The sequence below is a fragment of the Callorhinchus milii genome, unplaced genomic scaffold, assembly GCF_018977255.1.
Source record: "Callorhinchus milii isolate IMCB2004 unplaced genomic scaffold, IMCB_Cmil_1.0 Scaffold1, whole genome shotgun sequence".
Taxonomy (NCBI): domain Eukaryota; kingdom Metazoa; phylum Chordata; class Chondrichthyes; order Chimaeriformes; family Callorhinchidae; genus Callorhinchus; species Callorhinchus milii.
In genome coordinates, this window is record NW_024704742.1 from 50,048,620 (window position 1) to 50,065,093 (window position 16,474).

The 16,474-nt window shown below is 39.6% G+C and overlaps 1 protein-coding gene across 1 annotated transcript in view; it reads right to left on the reverse strand.

The window, feature by feature from the left end:
• gabrg1 (gamma-aminobutyric acid type A receptor subunit gamma1) overlaps positions 1-10,263 on the reverse strand; it is a 34,309-nt gene extending 24,046 nt beyond the window's left edge. The window contains exons 1-3 of the mRNA XM_042340431.1: positions 10,247-10,263; positions 9,661-9,809; positions 1,130-1,197 (exon numbers count right to left, since the gene is read on the reverse strand). Of these exons, the coding sequence (XP_042196365.1) occupies positions 1,130-1,197; positions 9,661-9,809; positions 10,247-10,263 (234 nt within the window). The remainder of the gene's footprint in view (positions 1-1,129; positions 1,198-9,660; positions 9,810-10,246) is intronic.
• Positions 10,264-16,474: the final 6,211 nt, after the last annotated feature.

The window sequence follows — 16,474 nt, forward strand, 5'->3', positions numbered from 1 at the left end:
CTTTATGACCCATTTCAAGACCCTCCTCTTCGATCATGCTTTTGGTCACTCTTCCCCCTATCCCTACTCTCCCCGTCCTCCAACCCTCCTGATCCTAACTACCAGCTCGGGTGTGGATCCCTGTCTGTCAGGCGCCTTGGGACGTTCTCCTGATGTAAAAGGCGCTATACAAATATAATTTCTTGTCGTTGTTTAACAACTTTTTAAACATCATTTGAACCATTTGTTCTTGTTCTTCTGGTTGTAATGCAAAAAAAACCAGCTACCTGTCTGCCTTGATAGTGAGGAGCCTTTTGGCATGATGGGGAAATATGATTATACATGTGCAAAGGACCTGTGCAATGAGCACTCTCATGATTTATTTTAAAATGTACAGGTAAACCTGGTCAAAGTGATAGGATGAAGCCCAGTTTAGATGGTTGATAACGTGAGTTGAATGAGCCTAAACCTGTTAAATTTAGTAACAGGTAGTAACAGTAGCTTTTTTTTTTGCATTAAAACCAGAATTTAGTGTGTTTCAATAAATCTCTCATTTTGCATAATATAGATCTGGGAACTTGACATCAAAAGTGAAATAGGTAAAGAGAGTGAAATTTTCTTTTCACCAAACTGACTACCAAGAGGAAAATCTAGCCTGTATCAAGGCACAGATATGAAATGTAAACATGCAAATCATATCATTAGTGATTTGGTCCTGCAGGTCAAGGTAGTGTAGAAATAGTGCAAAGTGGTTGTGACCTGCACTGGATAAATTGGTGTGAAAATGGGACTTTTAACTTTTTTTTAAAAAAAGTGAAAAATATCAAAGTTCTTAAGATGTACTTGCCTTGTAAAAAGTAATTGGCATTTCTGAAAAACAAATATTTATCATGAAGTGCAACAAAGTAAGTTTCAACAAATATTTCCTTTATTTAAATATTCATTCGTTCCATCGTTCATACCTTCATTCATTCATTCAATCAATCACCTTTATAAAAGCTCAACAGTAACCAAACATTACCAAACACCCTATGAAACAGTGTGTTAATTCAACAGTAAAGTAGGTAAAGAAGCAAACAAGTATAACAGAAGAAAACGTTTCAAACATGAGCATATCCTTTCGTGGATCTTTGCAGAAAGATTGACTTACCATGTTAATGGCATCGACTGGCCCAATGCTGTTCACGTAGATGTCTGTTTCAATCACTGTTGGCCTCACTGCAATTTATCACATTTCATATTGTAACCAAAGAAAAAACAAGATACATTTATAGCTTGAAAATGCTGAGCCCAAGTCATAGAATCACATGAGAGTGAAATTTCACCTGGGTCTAAATTTATTCTATTTTCTTACCATTTCAGAGCTGGCAGAATTTGGCAAAATTGTTGAACTCAGTCTTAATATACACAGACTTAAGAAAAAATAACTTGCTTCAAAATGAAGGCTGTATTTTTAGAATTTACCATATTCTGGACATTCTGAAATGCTAAAGGATAGAATAAATCTAAACCTGGCTGGAATTCCCCCACCCACACCCCCGCTCACCACCCCCCAAAATCAATATTTATCTCATCATATCTCCACTGATGTCAGCTTACTAACATCCACTTATCAAATCCTTTCATAATTATAAACAGCTCCATCAGGTTCACGCTCAATTGTCTTATCTCTGAGAGAAAATATCTAATCTATCCAATCTTTATTGATCACTGTATCCACTCATCTCTGGAAACATAGTGGGCGTAGTAGTAAATTATGCTGCACTCTCTCCATTGTTAAAATATCCTTCATGTACCAAAATTGTGCACAGTATGCAATCAAAATGCAGTCTAACCAAGTTTTTATATAAAATTAACATAAATTCCCTACTTCTGTACTCTATTCTTTTGGACATAAAGCATGTTATGGTCTTGTCCATCTGTGCTACTACTGTTAAGAGTTTGGGGAATCTGAATCTCTCGATCCCTTTGCTCCTTTTCCCCTCTTATGTTCCTGTCATCCAGAATGTGGTCAGTTTCTTTATTTTTCCTACCAAATACATGGCAAGTCAATAGTTATCAACCGCTGATAATTGTCATATCAAATTGATTATGAACCATTACATAATTACCCCTACCCTCATCAAAGCAATGAAGTGTATCAATGAAGATAATTCAGTCATTTCCATTGTTATCGTGCTGGTTTATAAACAACAACTTGCACTTGCTTGAATTCTAAAACCCTGACTGGCGGGACCAACTGGGAGGAGATCTGGTCTGATGAGTGGGAATTTTCGGCTAAGAGTAATTACAATGACGGTACCAGTATTTGTCAGTATTTTTCAACAAGATGAAGCAGGGGTGTGCGCTGAGAGTGGGCTGGGAGGAGTCTACATGCACACAGGCCCGTGAAATTGTTTTTAAATTTCCGTTTCAGGCCTAGTCTTGCTAAGTACGAAAATGTCTCAAAGCACTTCACAGAGACAGAGTGGGACCAACCAGGGTTAAAAGTGTGGAGGGTGAAGTTGGAGAGTGGTGACTGAAAGCACACTGAAAGAGGTGGATTTTTGGAAGGGATTTGAAAGCAGAGAGGGAAGATTTGAATGTTGAATTGTCCTCCCCCAGGCTCGGAGTTATGCTCGACCACTGTCAAGCGCTCCAGGACCCTACCCTACGTGAGGGGTGCTATATAAATGCAAGTTGTTGTTGAATATTTCAGTGAAAGCAAAATTTAATTTCTGCTTTCTGGAATCTTCTGTGGTTCCCTCCAAAAAAAAACAATAATAAATTGGTCATTTTCAATCCACGACTGTCTGTGGGACACTGCCGTTCACAATTGGCTGCCGCATTCGCCCACAAATATACAGTCAATTCACTTTACAGTATATTCTGTGAAGCGCTTTGGGACGTCTAGAAGATGTGAAAAGCGCTATATCAAATGCAAGGATTATTATTATTATTATTATTATAACCCTCTCCCTTGAGCAGAAGGAGAGGATTCCAGAAAGCAGAGGCAAAATTTTGCTTTCGCCAAAATATTTTATATTTTTTTCTTATGTAACCAGGATTTATGATTATTTTGACAATAAAACAGCCTCATGAACCTTTAGAGAGATGATAATATTTATCTGCATTGGTATCAATACTATTGCAAGATGTTTGGCTTGTGTTCTCTGTTATAGAAGGACCAAATGCTTCAAAAGATCAATTTCAATTTTAAGAAAGGACATCGGCTCTTTAGGAACACTGAAACAAATTTATGGCATAAATGTCCAGAACTAGTTTTATTTTTACGAAGTGTGTCTGTTTCTAAAATATGTGGGATAATCTATATACCGTGCCAGATTCAGTCCTTTTGAACTGGAGCCAACAATGTGCAATTATCAGTAACAACGCTAAAAGGCTTTGATGACTTAACAATGATTTTGAGCTCTTGGTAAAAAGATTAGTTAAAATGTTAGATTAAATTTAAACAGATGGTTAAAATGAACCAAGACATAGTCTTCTTATCTAATTTATTCTTTCTTTGGACCATAATTCAAAGTTTAGAAAGTCCTGAACTTAAATGAGCAGTAAACAACTGTTATTTAATAATAGTGAACGTTTTAAAATATTTGCCAGAAAAAGAATGTGTTCTATTAAATCAGACTACAGTATTTAATATGTTGATAAATTCCTTCACATTCATTGAATTGTCTTCCTATCCCACATTGCTGGATGCTTCCATTCACAAAGAACTACGGTTGCCTCTTACATTTTCGGCAGTGACAATACATTGCCAAAGACAAATGCTTCCTTCTGTCAAGCTGTTACAACTTTCTTAAGGGAGTCACTCCACATCCCTCCTGGAAGCAGCCACTATTTCACTGTGCTCAATTGTACAATACTTACTCAGCCAATTATCACTACCAATCTTCCCAAAGGTATAATTTCCTTTTCCTGCCCTCCCATAAGCAAAAATAAAACAAATTAGACCAAATCATCTTTAAAATAAGCATCAGCAGTTAGTGCAATCTCCACCAACTGTGACTCGTGATACCTTTAACATGACGTGTCACCACAGAAGGTTGACTACATTGACTAAGCTGCAATCTTGCACAGAAGCACATTTCAAAGATGGGCTTGCTCCGTGCATCAAAAGGTTATAAATAACAATTCTGCTCATCTGGATTGCAGATGTATTCTTTTTCATTACTTTACTGCTGGTTCATTTCAATAATGAGGGTCTGAATATTCCGATTTAACCATGAGGCAAATTAAATTGTCCATTCATCTTGTGCCAAAATGTAAGTAGGGAATGTATTATTCAGCAATCATGCACACACTTGTTGTTTATTGCTCCTATTAAACAATGACTCAATCTGGTAACATTGAATTTCCCAAACTTAAAACAATTAACTTGATAATGTATCAAATGAATTTTTTTTTGAACATTATTCAACAACAACAACTTGCACTTATATAGCTCCCTCCACAGTGGGCAGCATCTCAGAGCGCTTAACAATGGTAGAGCCCAAAGCCGAGCCAGGGGGAGGGGGAAGGTGACCGAAGGCACGGTCGAAAAGGAAGGTCTTCAGGTGCGACCTGAAAATGGGAAACGAGGGGGCAAGGTGAAGGGATTGAGGGAGGGAGTTCCAAAGTTTCAGAGTGTAGTGGCTGAAAGCACAGTCGCTGATGGTGGAGCAGAGGATTTGGGGGACGTGGAGGAGGCCGGAACCAGTAGAGCAGAGGCAGTACTGGGTACTGCTGTGGGGAGAAAGGAGGTTAGAGAAGGGAGGGGGGTGCCAAGGAATGGAGGGATTTAAACACTAGAGTGAGGATCTTGAAGTCGAACCTGACGCCTAAGTTTTGCACAGGTTCAGAGAATTTTAAAGACAGATTGGGTAGGTTGAGAAGGTCGGATCTGAGGGCCAGAAGATGTCGGCGGGAGCCAAACAGTATGGCTTCAATCTTGTTGATGTTTGACTGCAGGAAATTTGTGCTTATCCAGCTCCTGATGTCTGACAGACAAACTGACAGGGACCGCAGCTGGAGGTGGAAAAGTAGAGTTGAGTGTCATCCGCATACATGTGGAAGTTAACCCCACGTCTGTGGATGACATCACCGAGAGGGAGCATATAGATGAGGAAGAGAAGTGGGCCGCAGGTGACTGGGTGGAAGAGTATATGTTGGTTCAAGAGTATATGCTGTCTGATTATTTGTGATTCGCCTCTGAGCAACTGGAATGGGTTGCATCCAATTGCATTCTGAACTCCAACTTGTGTACTCGGAAAATGGGGGACTTTGCTCTGGCAGTAAGTGTTGCCTGCCACTTAGACAAAGTCATCTATCTGCACAGCCACAAAGTCATTCATTGCTCTCCTGTAACACAGGCCATGCAAATGAAGAAGCAGAATGAAGACTGGTGGGATTGGTCATGGGAAAATGCTGATGCATTTTATATCTCTGAAGCTCTATTCCAGAGTCCTTCCTACTCATTCCCTTCCTCCCCTCATTCAAGGCATTTCTCGGAATGTACCTCCTTGATCACTTTTTCAGTCATTATTTCCCCTCCCACCCTAGCTTGGATGTCCATACAGTTTTGTCAAGTGCATTGAGATATCCTCCTGACATGAAAGGCATATTATAAGTGTAAATTGCAAACTTATCTAATAATTATAATACTTCTTCAGTGTACCACAAAACATTGTTGTTCATCCCTTTCAAGCCTTGTCCTTTTGCTGAACAATCCTAATAATTCTCTGTCTTCTATACTGATTGCAAATGATTCCCCTGCAAGCATGCACAGGTTATATTGATATTGAACAGACATTAGGATTGGCAATGAGAAGCTTTGCTAATGCAGGATCTGCTGAGTGATGAGGTCACTCCAAAGGGCCTTGGGCAGTACCTGGTGGGGAGGGGGGTGTGTTTGGAGCTTGGGCTGGATAAAAGCTGTAACCAACCCCTAGGCCAGTTTCTGGCTCTGTGACTAATGACATAAGCCTCTGGTTCTGTGTTGCCAGGGAAAGCAAAGGAAGCCTGAGGGCAGCCATATGACAGACTGGGTGATTCCAAAGGAGGCTCTGTGGCCATTGAAGGGGAGCAACTGAGAGATAAGAGACCGAGTGCCTTGTTGTGGTGGGAATCATGAGCAAAAGCAAGGCATAAGAGAGGATGGAAATGTCAAATTATGAACCCAGACCTTGCACACCTCCGGCTCGTTAGTATTGTCTACAGGGTGCTGAAGACTACAGAGGTCCTCGCTGTAGTAGTACACTGTGACGTGCCTGCCAATGGAATCAACCCAGCTCTCTGTGGCGGTCTCAGTAATCTGGTGCCTGAGCCAGGTGGGTCTGCAGTATTCCAGGACACTGCTGATGCAGCACAGTTAGCCTGGCTCATCAACAGGACCTGGAAGGATAGACCAGTGCATTGGGGGCAGGGAGTCATCCTACTCAGCTCTTGTTAACCCTGCAATCCAAAACCCTAACTGGTAGGGTGGTCCTAGCTGGACAAGCGGCAAAAAAGCTTGCCTGGCAGCAATATCAATGGCAAGGTATGCGGTTTTAGCTGTTAAGACTCTAGCAGTCCCCAACATACACTCTGGGGTCGCTATGCCTTGGCAACACTTTCCGGAATTAGGTAAGCAGGATGTGTCCCTCCAGGGAGAGAGTGTGTGTACCATTCCAACAATCTATCTCTGTGATTTCCATGTGGGATGGTAGGATGCTTTGAAATCTCAGCTTGGTTTGGATACTTTTAAGCATGGTGATGGGTTTCCAAATCTGTCTGGCACCCGGCTGACCAAAAGGTATACCTAGTGAACCAAGTCTCTTTCCCTGTAAGTTAAGTATCTGTTTGGTTCTGATGGTTCATCTTCATGGTGCAGGAGTGGGATTTTCCGGGTTTGGGGATGAGCAAAAGTAGGAAGTTACATCCAAGAGAGTGGCTGGTGAGTAGAGCCTGAGAAAGAGGTTGGTGAGAGGAATCTATGAGAGAGGCTGGTGAGAGGAGTCTGTGACTGCCAACCTGCCCGCTCCCTCCATTCATCGGGCTCCGGCCTGCTCCATGTCTCCCGCCAGATCCACCCTACCACCAGTGGCCGGGCTTTCAGCCGCTCTGCCCCCACACTCTGGAACTCCATCCCACGGTCCCTTCGCCTCACTTCCTCCCTCGCATCCTTCAAGGCCGGTCTCAAGACCCTTCTCTTCGACCGTGCCTTTGGTCTCCCTCCCACCTCTCTGCCTTCCCTCACCCCTACACCAACCCTCCCCCATGCTTGGGCCCCGACACCTGACTGTTCAGTGCTTTGGGATGTCCTACCAACATGAAAGGCACTCTTATCATTTTTTGTTGTTGTTGATGTTGAGAGAAGCTGGTGAGAGGAGCCTGTGAGAGAAGCTGGTGAGCGAAGCCCAAGTACAGAGACTGCTTTAGTCAGTGGAGACATAACCCAGATTGGGCAAAACTAACTTCAGCATTCTTAACTTCAGTCTTAATTGGCAAGACTGGCAAGACTTAAGACTTCAGTCTTAATTTTCCACAGTTCTTAAAAAGGCTTCAATATAATAGTGACTTCTAAAAATTTTCCACAAATCTGCGTGATGTTAAATTTTAAGATAAAACAGTTTTACAGACTAAAACCAATTGGAATTTTTGGCTTCTGGTGTTAGTTGCTTCCTTGTATTTGCCTTGTCGCATGCTACTGAGCCTCACTCCCTGATGTGCTCTTTCTACTGTACAATGTGACCATTTTTTCCAAATGGATGGAAGGAAAATGCTTTTTATGTAATTACACAGAATAGCATAGACAGCTGTAATTCACCCCAGTCATCCATATCTGTAACTCTTTCAATTTTAAATTTAAAAACTTGAAGTGGGTTGAGTCATGTTTTTGGATGATTTGGGTTTTCTCACAGTACCTTTTGGAATAACAAGCCTGTCATCTGTAAAGTAGACATAATTTCTACTTTCTAATTGCATCCACCTATACAAGAGCTCTCTTATCTCAATTGCCCATTTACATGAATCACATCTGCTACCACAGGCCACAAGGGAAGTCCCCATAATCTTGCTGGGTGATATATACAATTGCATAGATTATTCAAGCACAGAACAGGCCATTCAGCCTAACTAGTCCCTGTAGGTATTTATACTCCACATCACTCTTCCGAACCCCTCTATTTCATTCTCCCTCATGTATGGATCAAGTTGCCTGCATTTTGGGATGTCCTCCTGATGTGAAAGGCAGTATACAAATATTTGTTGTTGTTGTTGTTGCCCCTCAAATGTATTGACACTCTCTACTTCAACCACAGATTCTAGCTGTGCGTTCCACATTCCCACCAACCATTGTATAGAAAAGTTCCTCCTAAGCTCCCCTTTTATATCTGCTGGAAGCTTTATTATATTTATGGTCTGTTTTTTGCACTCACGAACAAGTGGAAACAGCCTATTAATGTCCACCTATTCAAATCCTTTCATAATATTAAATACCTCTATCAAATCCGTCTCCACTCTCTCATCTACAGAGAGTGATAACAAATTAACAATTTAAATAAAAACTACATCTCAATTGAATAATAAGAGAGTGAATTGTCTGTTTTAGTGACAAACACACCTGATGTTAAAACCATGTTGAAGTGTTTATTACTTCAGCAATGTGATGGGAATTCATATAGGTTTGAATATTTGAGTAAAAAATACTGAAAGAAGGAATGCCAACTTGGGTGGAAGAGAGCTGTTCTAGCAAAGTTTCTTGTGTTTCATCTCCAAATTCTGGGATTAACATTACTGAATGTTTATTCAGAATTTTGATGCATTAATTTGTCCATTGAAAATATACTAAATATTATAATAATAATAATCCTATAATAATAATCCTTGCATTTGATATAGCGCTTTTCACATCGGGAGGACGTCCCAAAGCGCTTCACAGAATATACTGTAAAGTGAGTTGACTGTATATTTGTGGGCGAACGCGGCAGCCAATTGCGCACAGCAATGTCCCACAAACAGTCATAGATTGAAAATGACCAATTTATTATTGTTTTTGTTTTTTGGAGGGATTATTATTAGGCGTGTGGAGTAAGGAAACTTGCCCAAGGTTTCGCCCTGACCTGCCTGGAATTGAACTCAGGTCTCTCGCTTGCAAAGCGAGTGCTCTAACCACTGAGCTACAGGACTCCATGCTAGCTTTAAGTTTATTGGACTGTTCAGATATATCAACTTTTTAAATATTTTACCATTAAAATTAGTATTATGGAGATGGTATTGTGAAACAGAACCTTCTGACTGTAAGGAGAAGAGATCAACTTCTGTCTTCATATAATAACAGACTGAGAGTCTGTTATATTTTATGCAGAGAACCATAGAAATTAACAGCACCAAAAAAGTTCATTCTGCCTATTGTGTCTTTGAAAGAGCAATCTATTCAGTCCCATTTACCTGCCTTTTCCCCATACCCCTTCAGATTATTGCTCCTTAGATATCTAAGAATGACTCTCTCTGTCCAGTTTTCTCCTGACATGGATACTGCCTCATCCACCACACCCAGAAGGCCATTCCATGTCATCTTTTATATTGTGGACTGCTTCAATAAATATTTCTGTAATAACTGGAGATCTCAAGTTCATTAAATCCTCTCTGTTTATACTCCAAAGTTCATTCCAAAGTATTGATACCAATGCAAATAATACACATTTTAAAAACAAAACTTGCCTCCCATATCTGGTCTAAGTTTGTTATCATATCCTTTAAGTAAGGTGTTCAGGATATTGGTGACATCACTTTCATGGACTCTTGGTGCTAGGACCCATGTCTTATTCAGTGCTGTGTCTTCATAATCTTCATCTTCCACTTTGTTTGCACTAGACACATAATAAAACGACAATTAAATAAAATCACAGAAATTGATAGCACAGAAAGATCTCATTCAGCCCATCAAGACTGTACCAGCTCTCAAAGCAAGCAGTACTTACAATCCCATTGGCTTTTCTTAACCCCAAATCCCTTCAAGCCTCTGACTTTCATATATATCACCTCCTTCCCTCTTGAAACCCATCATGGACTCTGCCTCTACCTCTAAAATTGCCAAGGCACATCACATCCCAACAAATCTGTGAGTAGAAAAAGTTCTAGCTATTCTTATGACTATCTTATGCACATTAACAAAAGGGCCAAGAATAATTATTATCCTCCCTTTCTCTTTTTATTTCAATGGGGATAATTCTGCTGTTTCAAAATATTAGAGTTCCTTGTGCGTTAGAGCAACTGGATAGAAATATTCTTCCTCATGATTACTTACCATATGAAAGAACCCATGTGATGCTAGAGATTTGAATTTCTATGTGGGTTTAATAGGACATTAGCAAAACCAAATTTATTCTACAAGCGCAATAGTCTTCTGATAGCAGCATTAACAAAGTTATGAGTGAGCTTTCAAGATTTTCCTCCCAGTTGAATATTGTGTATTTTGCAGTCCATCATTGATTTTTCTGCTCATAAAATATGATTTAAATCAACTATTGTTTCTTAACCCTATTTGAATGTAAGACTAGTATTTTAACACCAAGCAACAATTTGCATTTATACAGTGCCTTTCACATCTCAAATAATAATAGTTGCATTTGATATTGTGCCTTATCACATCATCAAGACCTCTCAAAGCACTTCACAGAACATAGTATAAACTGGATTGACTGTGGTATTTTGTGAGCGAAGCTCAGTAGCCAGTTTGCACACAGCAATGTCTCACAAACAGTACTTCCAATAATGCAATACACACCTAGCACTGCAATGGAGTGTCAACTTAGACTAAATTATTCTAAGTCCTACAGAGGGGCTGAACTCACAACTTTCAGATTCAGAGGCAAGAGTGCTCTCACTGAGTTAGGCTCAAAGTGCTTCACAGGGACAGTGTCAGATACTGAGCAAGGGAGGAAGGAGGTAACCATAGGAAAGGTCAAAGAGGTAGGCTTTTAGGTGGGATTCTACCATGCTCCAAAGCATGCCTCATGTCTCTCCAAAATAAATCAGTCACTGCTTGAAAAATCTCTTCCAACAAGGATGAAACTAATTTACACAATCTTCTCATTCTAAGTAAAAAGTGAATATCCCATTAGCAGTAATCCACATAAATAATCTACCTGTAAGATGATTCAACTATTATTTCAACCTCTACCAGGCTTGCTTTATTTATTTTTCCTTCCTGTGACATCCATTCTGTATATTTAGAGGTTCTATCAGTTCACGGTATTAATGAAGGGCAACGGCTGAAATGTAAGCTTAGTTTCTCCATTAGAAACATTTTAATTTGTTGTCGACTTACAGGAATTGTTCTCTTTGTTTCACATTTTCAGGAGTATTACCTCTTACGGTTTCTGAGAAAGAACATTACAAATAATGACAGATAGCATGTGTCAGCCTGACTCTGAGTAGAATTATGTGAATTCAAGTGTCAAATTGGGGAACAAATAGCTCACGATCTAGGTTGACACTTCAATGCAATGTTGGGGGAGCACTGGATTATTGGAAGTGTCGTTCTTCAGATGAGATGTTGAAACCAAGATTCTATCTGCCTGTTCAGGTTGAAACCCAAATGCCATTTGAAAAGAGAAGGGAGTTTCTCTCAGTGTCCTGGTCAAGAGTTCTTTGCTGTGTGCAAAGTGGCTGCCTCAGTTGAATGCAAAATACAATCACTACACTTCACAAGAATTACTGAAAAGTGCTTTGAGAGATTTCAACTTTATAGGCGCTATATCAAATGTAAGGAGTATTATTATGTACTGCTGCGTTTGGGATTTATAGGGAGACTGGCAAAAGCCAACACTGCAAACCTTTCCACAGTCAAAGCTAAAAGTTGGGTATAAATAATCTGAATCAAAACAGCTTTGTGTTAAAAGATGTGTTTGTTCCTTGAACGGGCTCAGAAATGCTGAGATCAGCGATGACAACAGTTTCAGGACACTGCTGGCTGGCTCAGTAGCTGCAGCAGCAACTTTGGGCACAACCATATGAATGGAGTGAAAGAGAGGGTTGAATGAGGGAGGGGTTGTACATCATAAGCCCCCATAATGTCACATTGTGTATAGATGTCAGCAAGTCTCTCTGGCAGCTTTGATGTCAACACTTCCATTGAAATTCATGTCATTACCATTCTTGATAGAACTGAACCAACACCAACTGAAAATAAGAATAGAACAAGAACAACAACAACTTGCATTTGTCTAGTGCCCTTCACTAGGTACAGTCTGGGAATGCTTAAGGATGGGATGAGGCAGAGAGCTCCAGAGTCTCAGGGCATAGTGGCTGAAAGCATGGCTGCTGAGGGTGGAGTGGAGATTCATGTAGGAGGCCAGAACAGCTGAGTGAAGGGGACAAATAGTAAAGTGTAGTGTAAACAGGTCAAAGAGGTCGGGAGGTACTATATTTGGTTATCACCATTTGGCGGGCAAAACACACTCACTTTTCTCCTATATTAGAAGACGTGAAGAAGAAACAAAAAGACAACAATTTAAGAAATTAAATACAATAAATTAAAGGGCTCAGGGAGGAAATAGGATGATAGTGCAACATGATGCTAGAAGGAAAATACTAGTTTATCAGAGAAATATAGTGCAAAAAATGAAAATCAGTCAAGCTTGGCATTTATTAAATACATTCTGCAATGACTTTATAAGAATAAATTATCCACTTGTCATTACATGACCCCACTCATTTACATTGTTCTTATTCATTAAAAATATGAACATGATTGACACCATGTTATGCTTGAAATGTGTAACAGCTTTGCTCGTGGCAGTTTACTGATGTGGAACAGAGAGCTAGGTTTATACAGCGAGCTATACATTATTTTCAATCAGGAAACAACAAATATCCAATTTATTTTTGATGTTAGAAAGAGCCAAATGCGTGATTGGCTCTTTACTCATGTTAAAAAATGCTCTCTTCAAAGTTTGCAGTCTGTACAATCTTTGAAAGGGGCCTGAGGAAGCACATTGAATTAACAAACTGTTTAACAGTATAGCTTGGGATCTCGGTGCTTCTCAAAATTGCTGGTAAGCAAATTTACCACACAATATATTATGCAAATGCTATGAAAGTTGCTCTGCTGTTAAATCAGCCCAACACCTACGGTGACAGCAATTTGCTCGGTAGGGACTCTGAGCTTAATTTTTTTTGCAGTATGGGGCAAATCATGTTGTCCAAACATAAATCTCTTAACTGTTTGCAGATAATTAACAATTTTTTCACAAAGTAGCATTTTACTGAAAGAATGATTCAGTATGATCCTGTGAGACTATGTATAGTAATCCTTCTGCTATAATTACAGTAAGTGGAATGAATTCATCAAGCAGGCAATTTCTGGAGATACGTTTTGCAGATGCTACAAAATGTTGCACATTCCAGTTTGCATCAGATTTGTTGCAATTTACATATAACAGGATGAGAGGGAATAGTCGATAAGTGGTCTTGATACGATCATAAGTACTGTATCTTACAACATCAACTTTTTTGCTGAGACCTTGTGCAATTGCTTGGGAGATTAAATCAGAATGACTTGTCATTATCTCCAGGCTCTGAACACAGTACAATGGTTCATTTTTTTGGAACAAGACATCTTCAAGTTCTCACAGTAATGAAGTGATAAACTCGGAGGTGGATTTCTATACCATGACATTCTTGTGTGTTATGGCCTTGTACTTGTAATGAAAAGTTACTGCCTACAGGTTCTCAAATTAAATTTGAAAACATAACTGTAAAAACACCTGTTCTTTTCATAGCCTCTATTGTTCATTTGAGACAAGTATTATCTCTCAGACAGTCCATATTACGTGGCTAGTATGCAGCATGCCAAGTTATACTGCATTGTTGTTTGCTCCTTCTCAGAATCTACATTAAGATCTAATAAGTGGTGACTTCTAACATGACTGCCTAATGTATTATAACTCAATCCAAAATCGTGTTACTATAAGCTTCTTTATTTGTCAATCCAAACACTCATAAATCCACCTCTCTAAACCACACACCCTTTGTCCCACTCCTAGTGTCCTTCTGTACTTCCTGCCCTTCTTATTATTCTGCCTTTTATTATTTGTTAATTTACTGTGAAAGAAGTATCCAACACCCAATGAAGAGAAAGAATGGGGACTCGTACTGGTAACTGGAAGTAGGTCATAAATATTAGGCTGAACCACAAGAAATTGCTCCAAAAGTAGATGGTTTCAGAACAGAGTTCCTATAAGCCAGTGTGAGCATGCTTCTGGTTTCTTCATCAAAGAAATTGCAGCTTATTAGACACTATTGACAGGCTCGGATGAGAAGGGTTATCAAAAATTGCATTTTCAAGCTCCTAAGTTCTCTTCAACTACCAATCTTGTTAATAGATGTGTGAATGAACCTATACTACACCTATTGAAATCAGACAGTTTTTCAAATTTGGAAGCACTCTTGTTGGGCATTGTGTTAGACCTTGTTTCCATTAATGCACAAGGATTTAATAGCTGGACAGATACGTAGTGGTACAGGAATAAAACAGGATGGTATTGGGATTAAAATATTTGCCAAGGTCCAATAAACTTGCTGGCTGAATGGCCTGCTCCTGTTTCTATTTTCCTACAGTCCTAGCCTTTCTTATCAATGGGTCTATTATGTGCCATGTGTAAAATGTATAGAGGGAATTATAGATGCCATTAACTAGCCAATAATCCTTGCCAACAATCCCGCAAATAAAACAAAGGTCACTCTCACTCCTTGGGAGTTGTGGGGCATTGCCGTGTGCAAACTGACTGCCATCTTTGGCCACAAAATGCACAGTCACATCACTGTATCCTGTGAAGCACTTTGAGACATAACAAAGACATGATAAGGCTCTGTATCAAATGCAAGGATTATTATAAATGAATCCCCCTTGAGGTGCCTACCACAAATACTGGAAGAAATGTTTGAGATTCTAGGCCTTGGTGCAATGTTACTGTGCTTAAAAACTGAGGTTTGTCATACTCTGATCCCCAAATGTCATAATACTGAACTTTTCCCCTTCACAATAGGGAATCCCAATAAAAAGACAAGCAATCATTGTTTTTAATCCATCTCCATATGGTACACTCCGTGGAAACAGAAGTTGTTTATCATGAGGAAAATTGGAAAGTGACTGTCCTGCGCCTTAGGACATTCTCCTGACACGAAGGGCACCATACAAATGTAATTTGTTATTTGTTGCTGTTCCTGAGATAAGATGCAAGAAGAAATTTACACCAGAGTATATATTTACCCTGTTTATGTAGCATCCAGAATTTGGTAAATTGTTCAATTCAGTCTTCAGATTGAATGCATTCCTAAAAGAACTTACAGAAAACTGGCTTCAATTGGCCTTGATTTTGAAGCCAGTTACATAAATAAGAGTAAATCTGAACTAGGTAAAATTTCTCCTTGAAGGACGAAATCAAATTTTTCCTCCACTTTGACTTTATAATATACAATATTACACAAAACAAGTATTTTTCATACACTTATATAGGCGTCATGTGAAAAACATTCTCCTTGTTTAACTATCTATAATCTCCTAGGAGGACAGGAGTGGTGGGGAGATAGGCAGGGGCCTCCTTGGAGCTGAACTGGCTCCAAGGTGACATGTTTGGCAACAGAATGTCAGAAATGTGCCCACTTTCTGTTGGGGTGTCGGTAGTCCAGTTCCTGAGAAAGACGGGTCCGCAGTACTAAGTCAACAACAGAGCCAGGCTGATTATCCTAACTGGACAAGTAGTAGGAAAATCTTGCCAAGCAGGGCTCTGAATGGCAAGATATGCTGTTTTATTATTATATTTATTATTATTTTAGCTTGTAGGATTCCAGAAGTACCCTAACGCACACTCTGGGGTCCCAAAGCCTTGGCTCTTGCCAACCTGTGCCTAATATAATAACCATAACCAACCATGATATATGAAGAGTATCACCTTTTAAATAAGCCAATTCAGCACTGAAGCAGCTGTGATTACGGCTGTGTCACCAAAATAATGTGAATGGTCTTGTGACGAGGCAGCTCAGTTCATGTCAAACTTCATGCAATGCAATACTCAACCTTATTCGTACATATTCTAGATTAACACCACTAGGCACTAGAAGGGGGATAATCCCTCCAAAAAATAATAATAATAATAGTAATTTGGTCACTCAATTTGTGGGACACTGCTGTGTGCAATTGGCTGTTGCGTTTCGCCCACAAAATATACAGTCATTTCACTTTACAGCATATTCTGTGAAGCACTTTGAAGTGTCTCGAAGACATGGTAAGGCGCTATATCAAATGTAAGGATTATTATTATTATTAATACTATCCAGAATTAGGTGAGCAGGATGCATCTTTCCAGGAAGAGTGTGCATTTCATTCCAATAAACATCTCTGGAATTTCCACGTATAGGAGGGATGCAAGGAACTCTCAATTTGGTTTGGATACACTTGTGCATAATGATGGTTTTTCATATGTGTCAGACACCCACCCAGCTGACAAAAAAATATCATACCAAAGCCAAG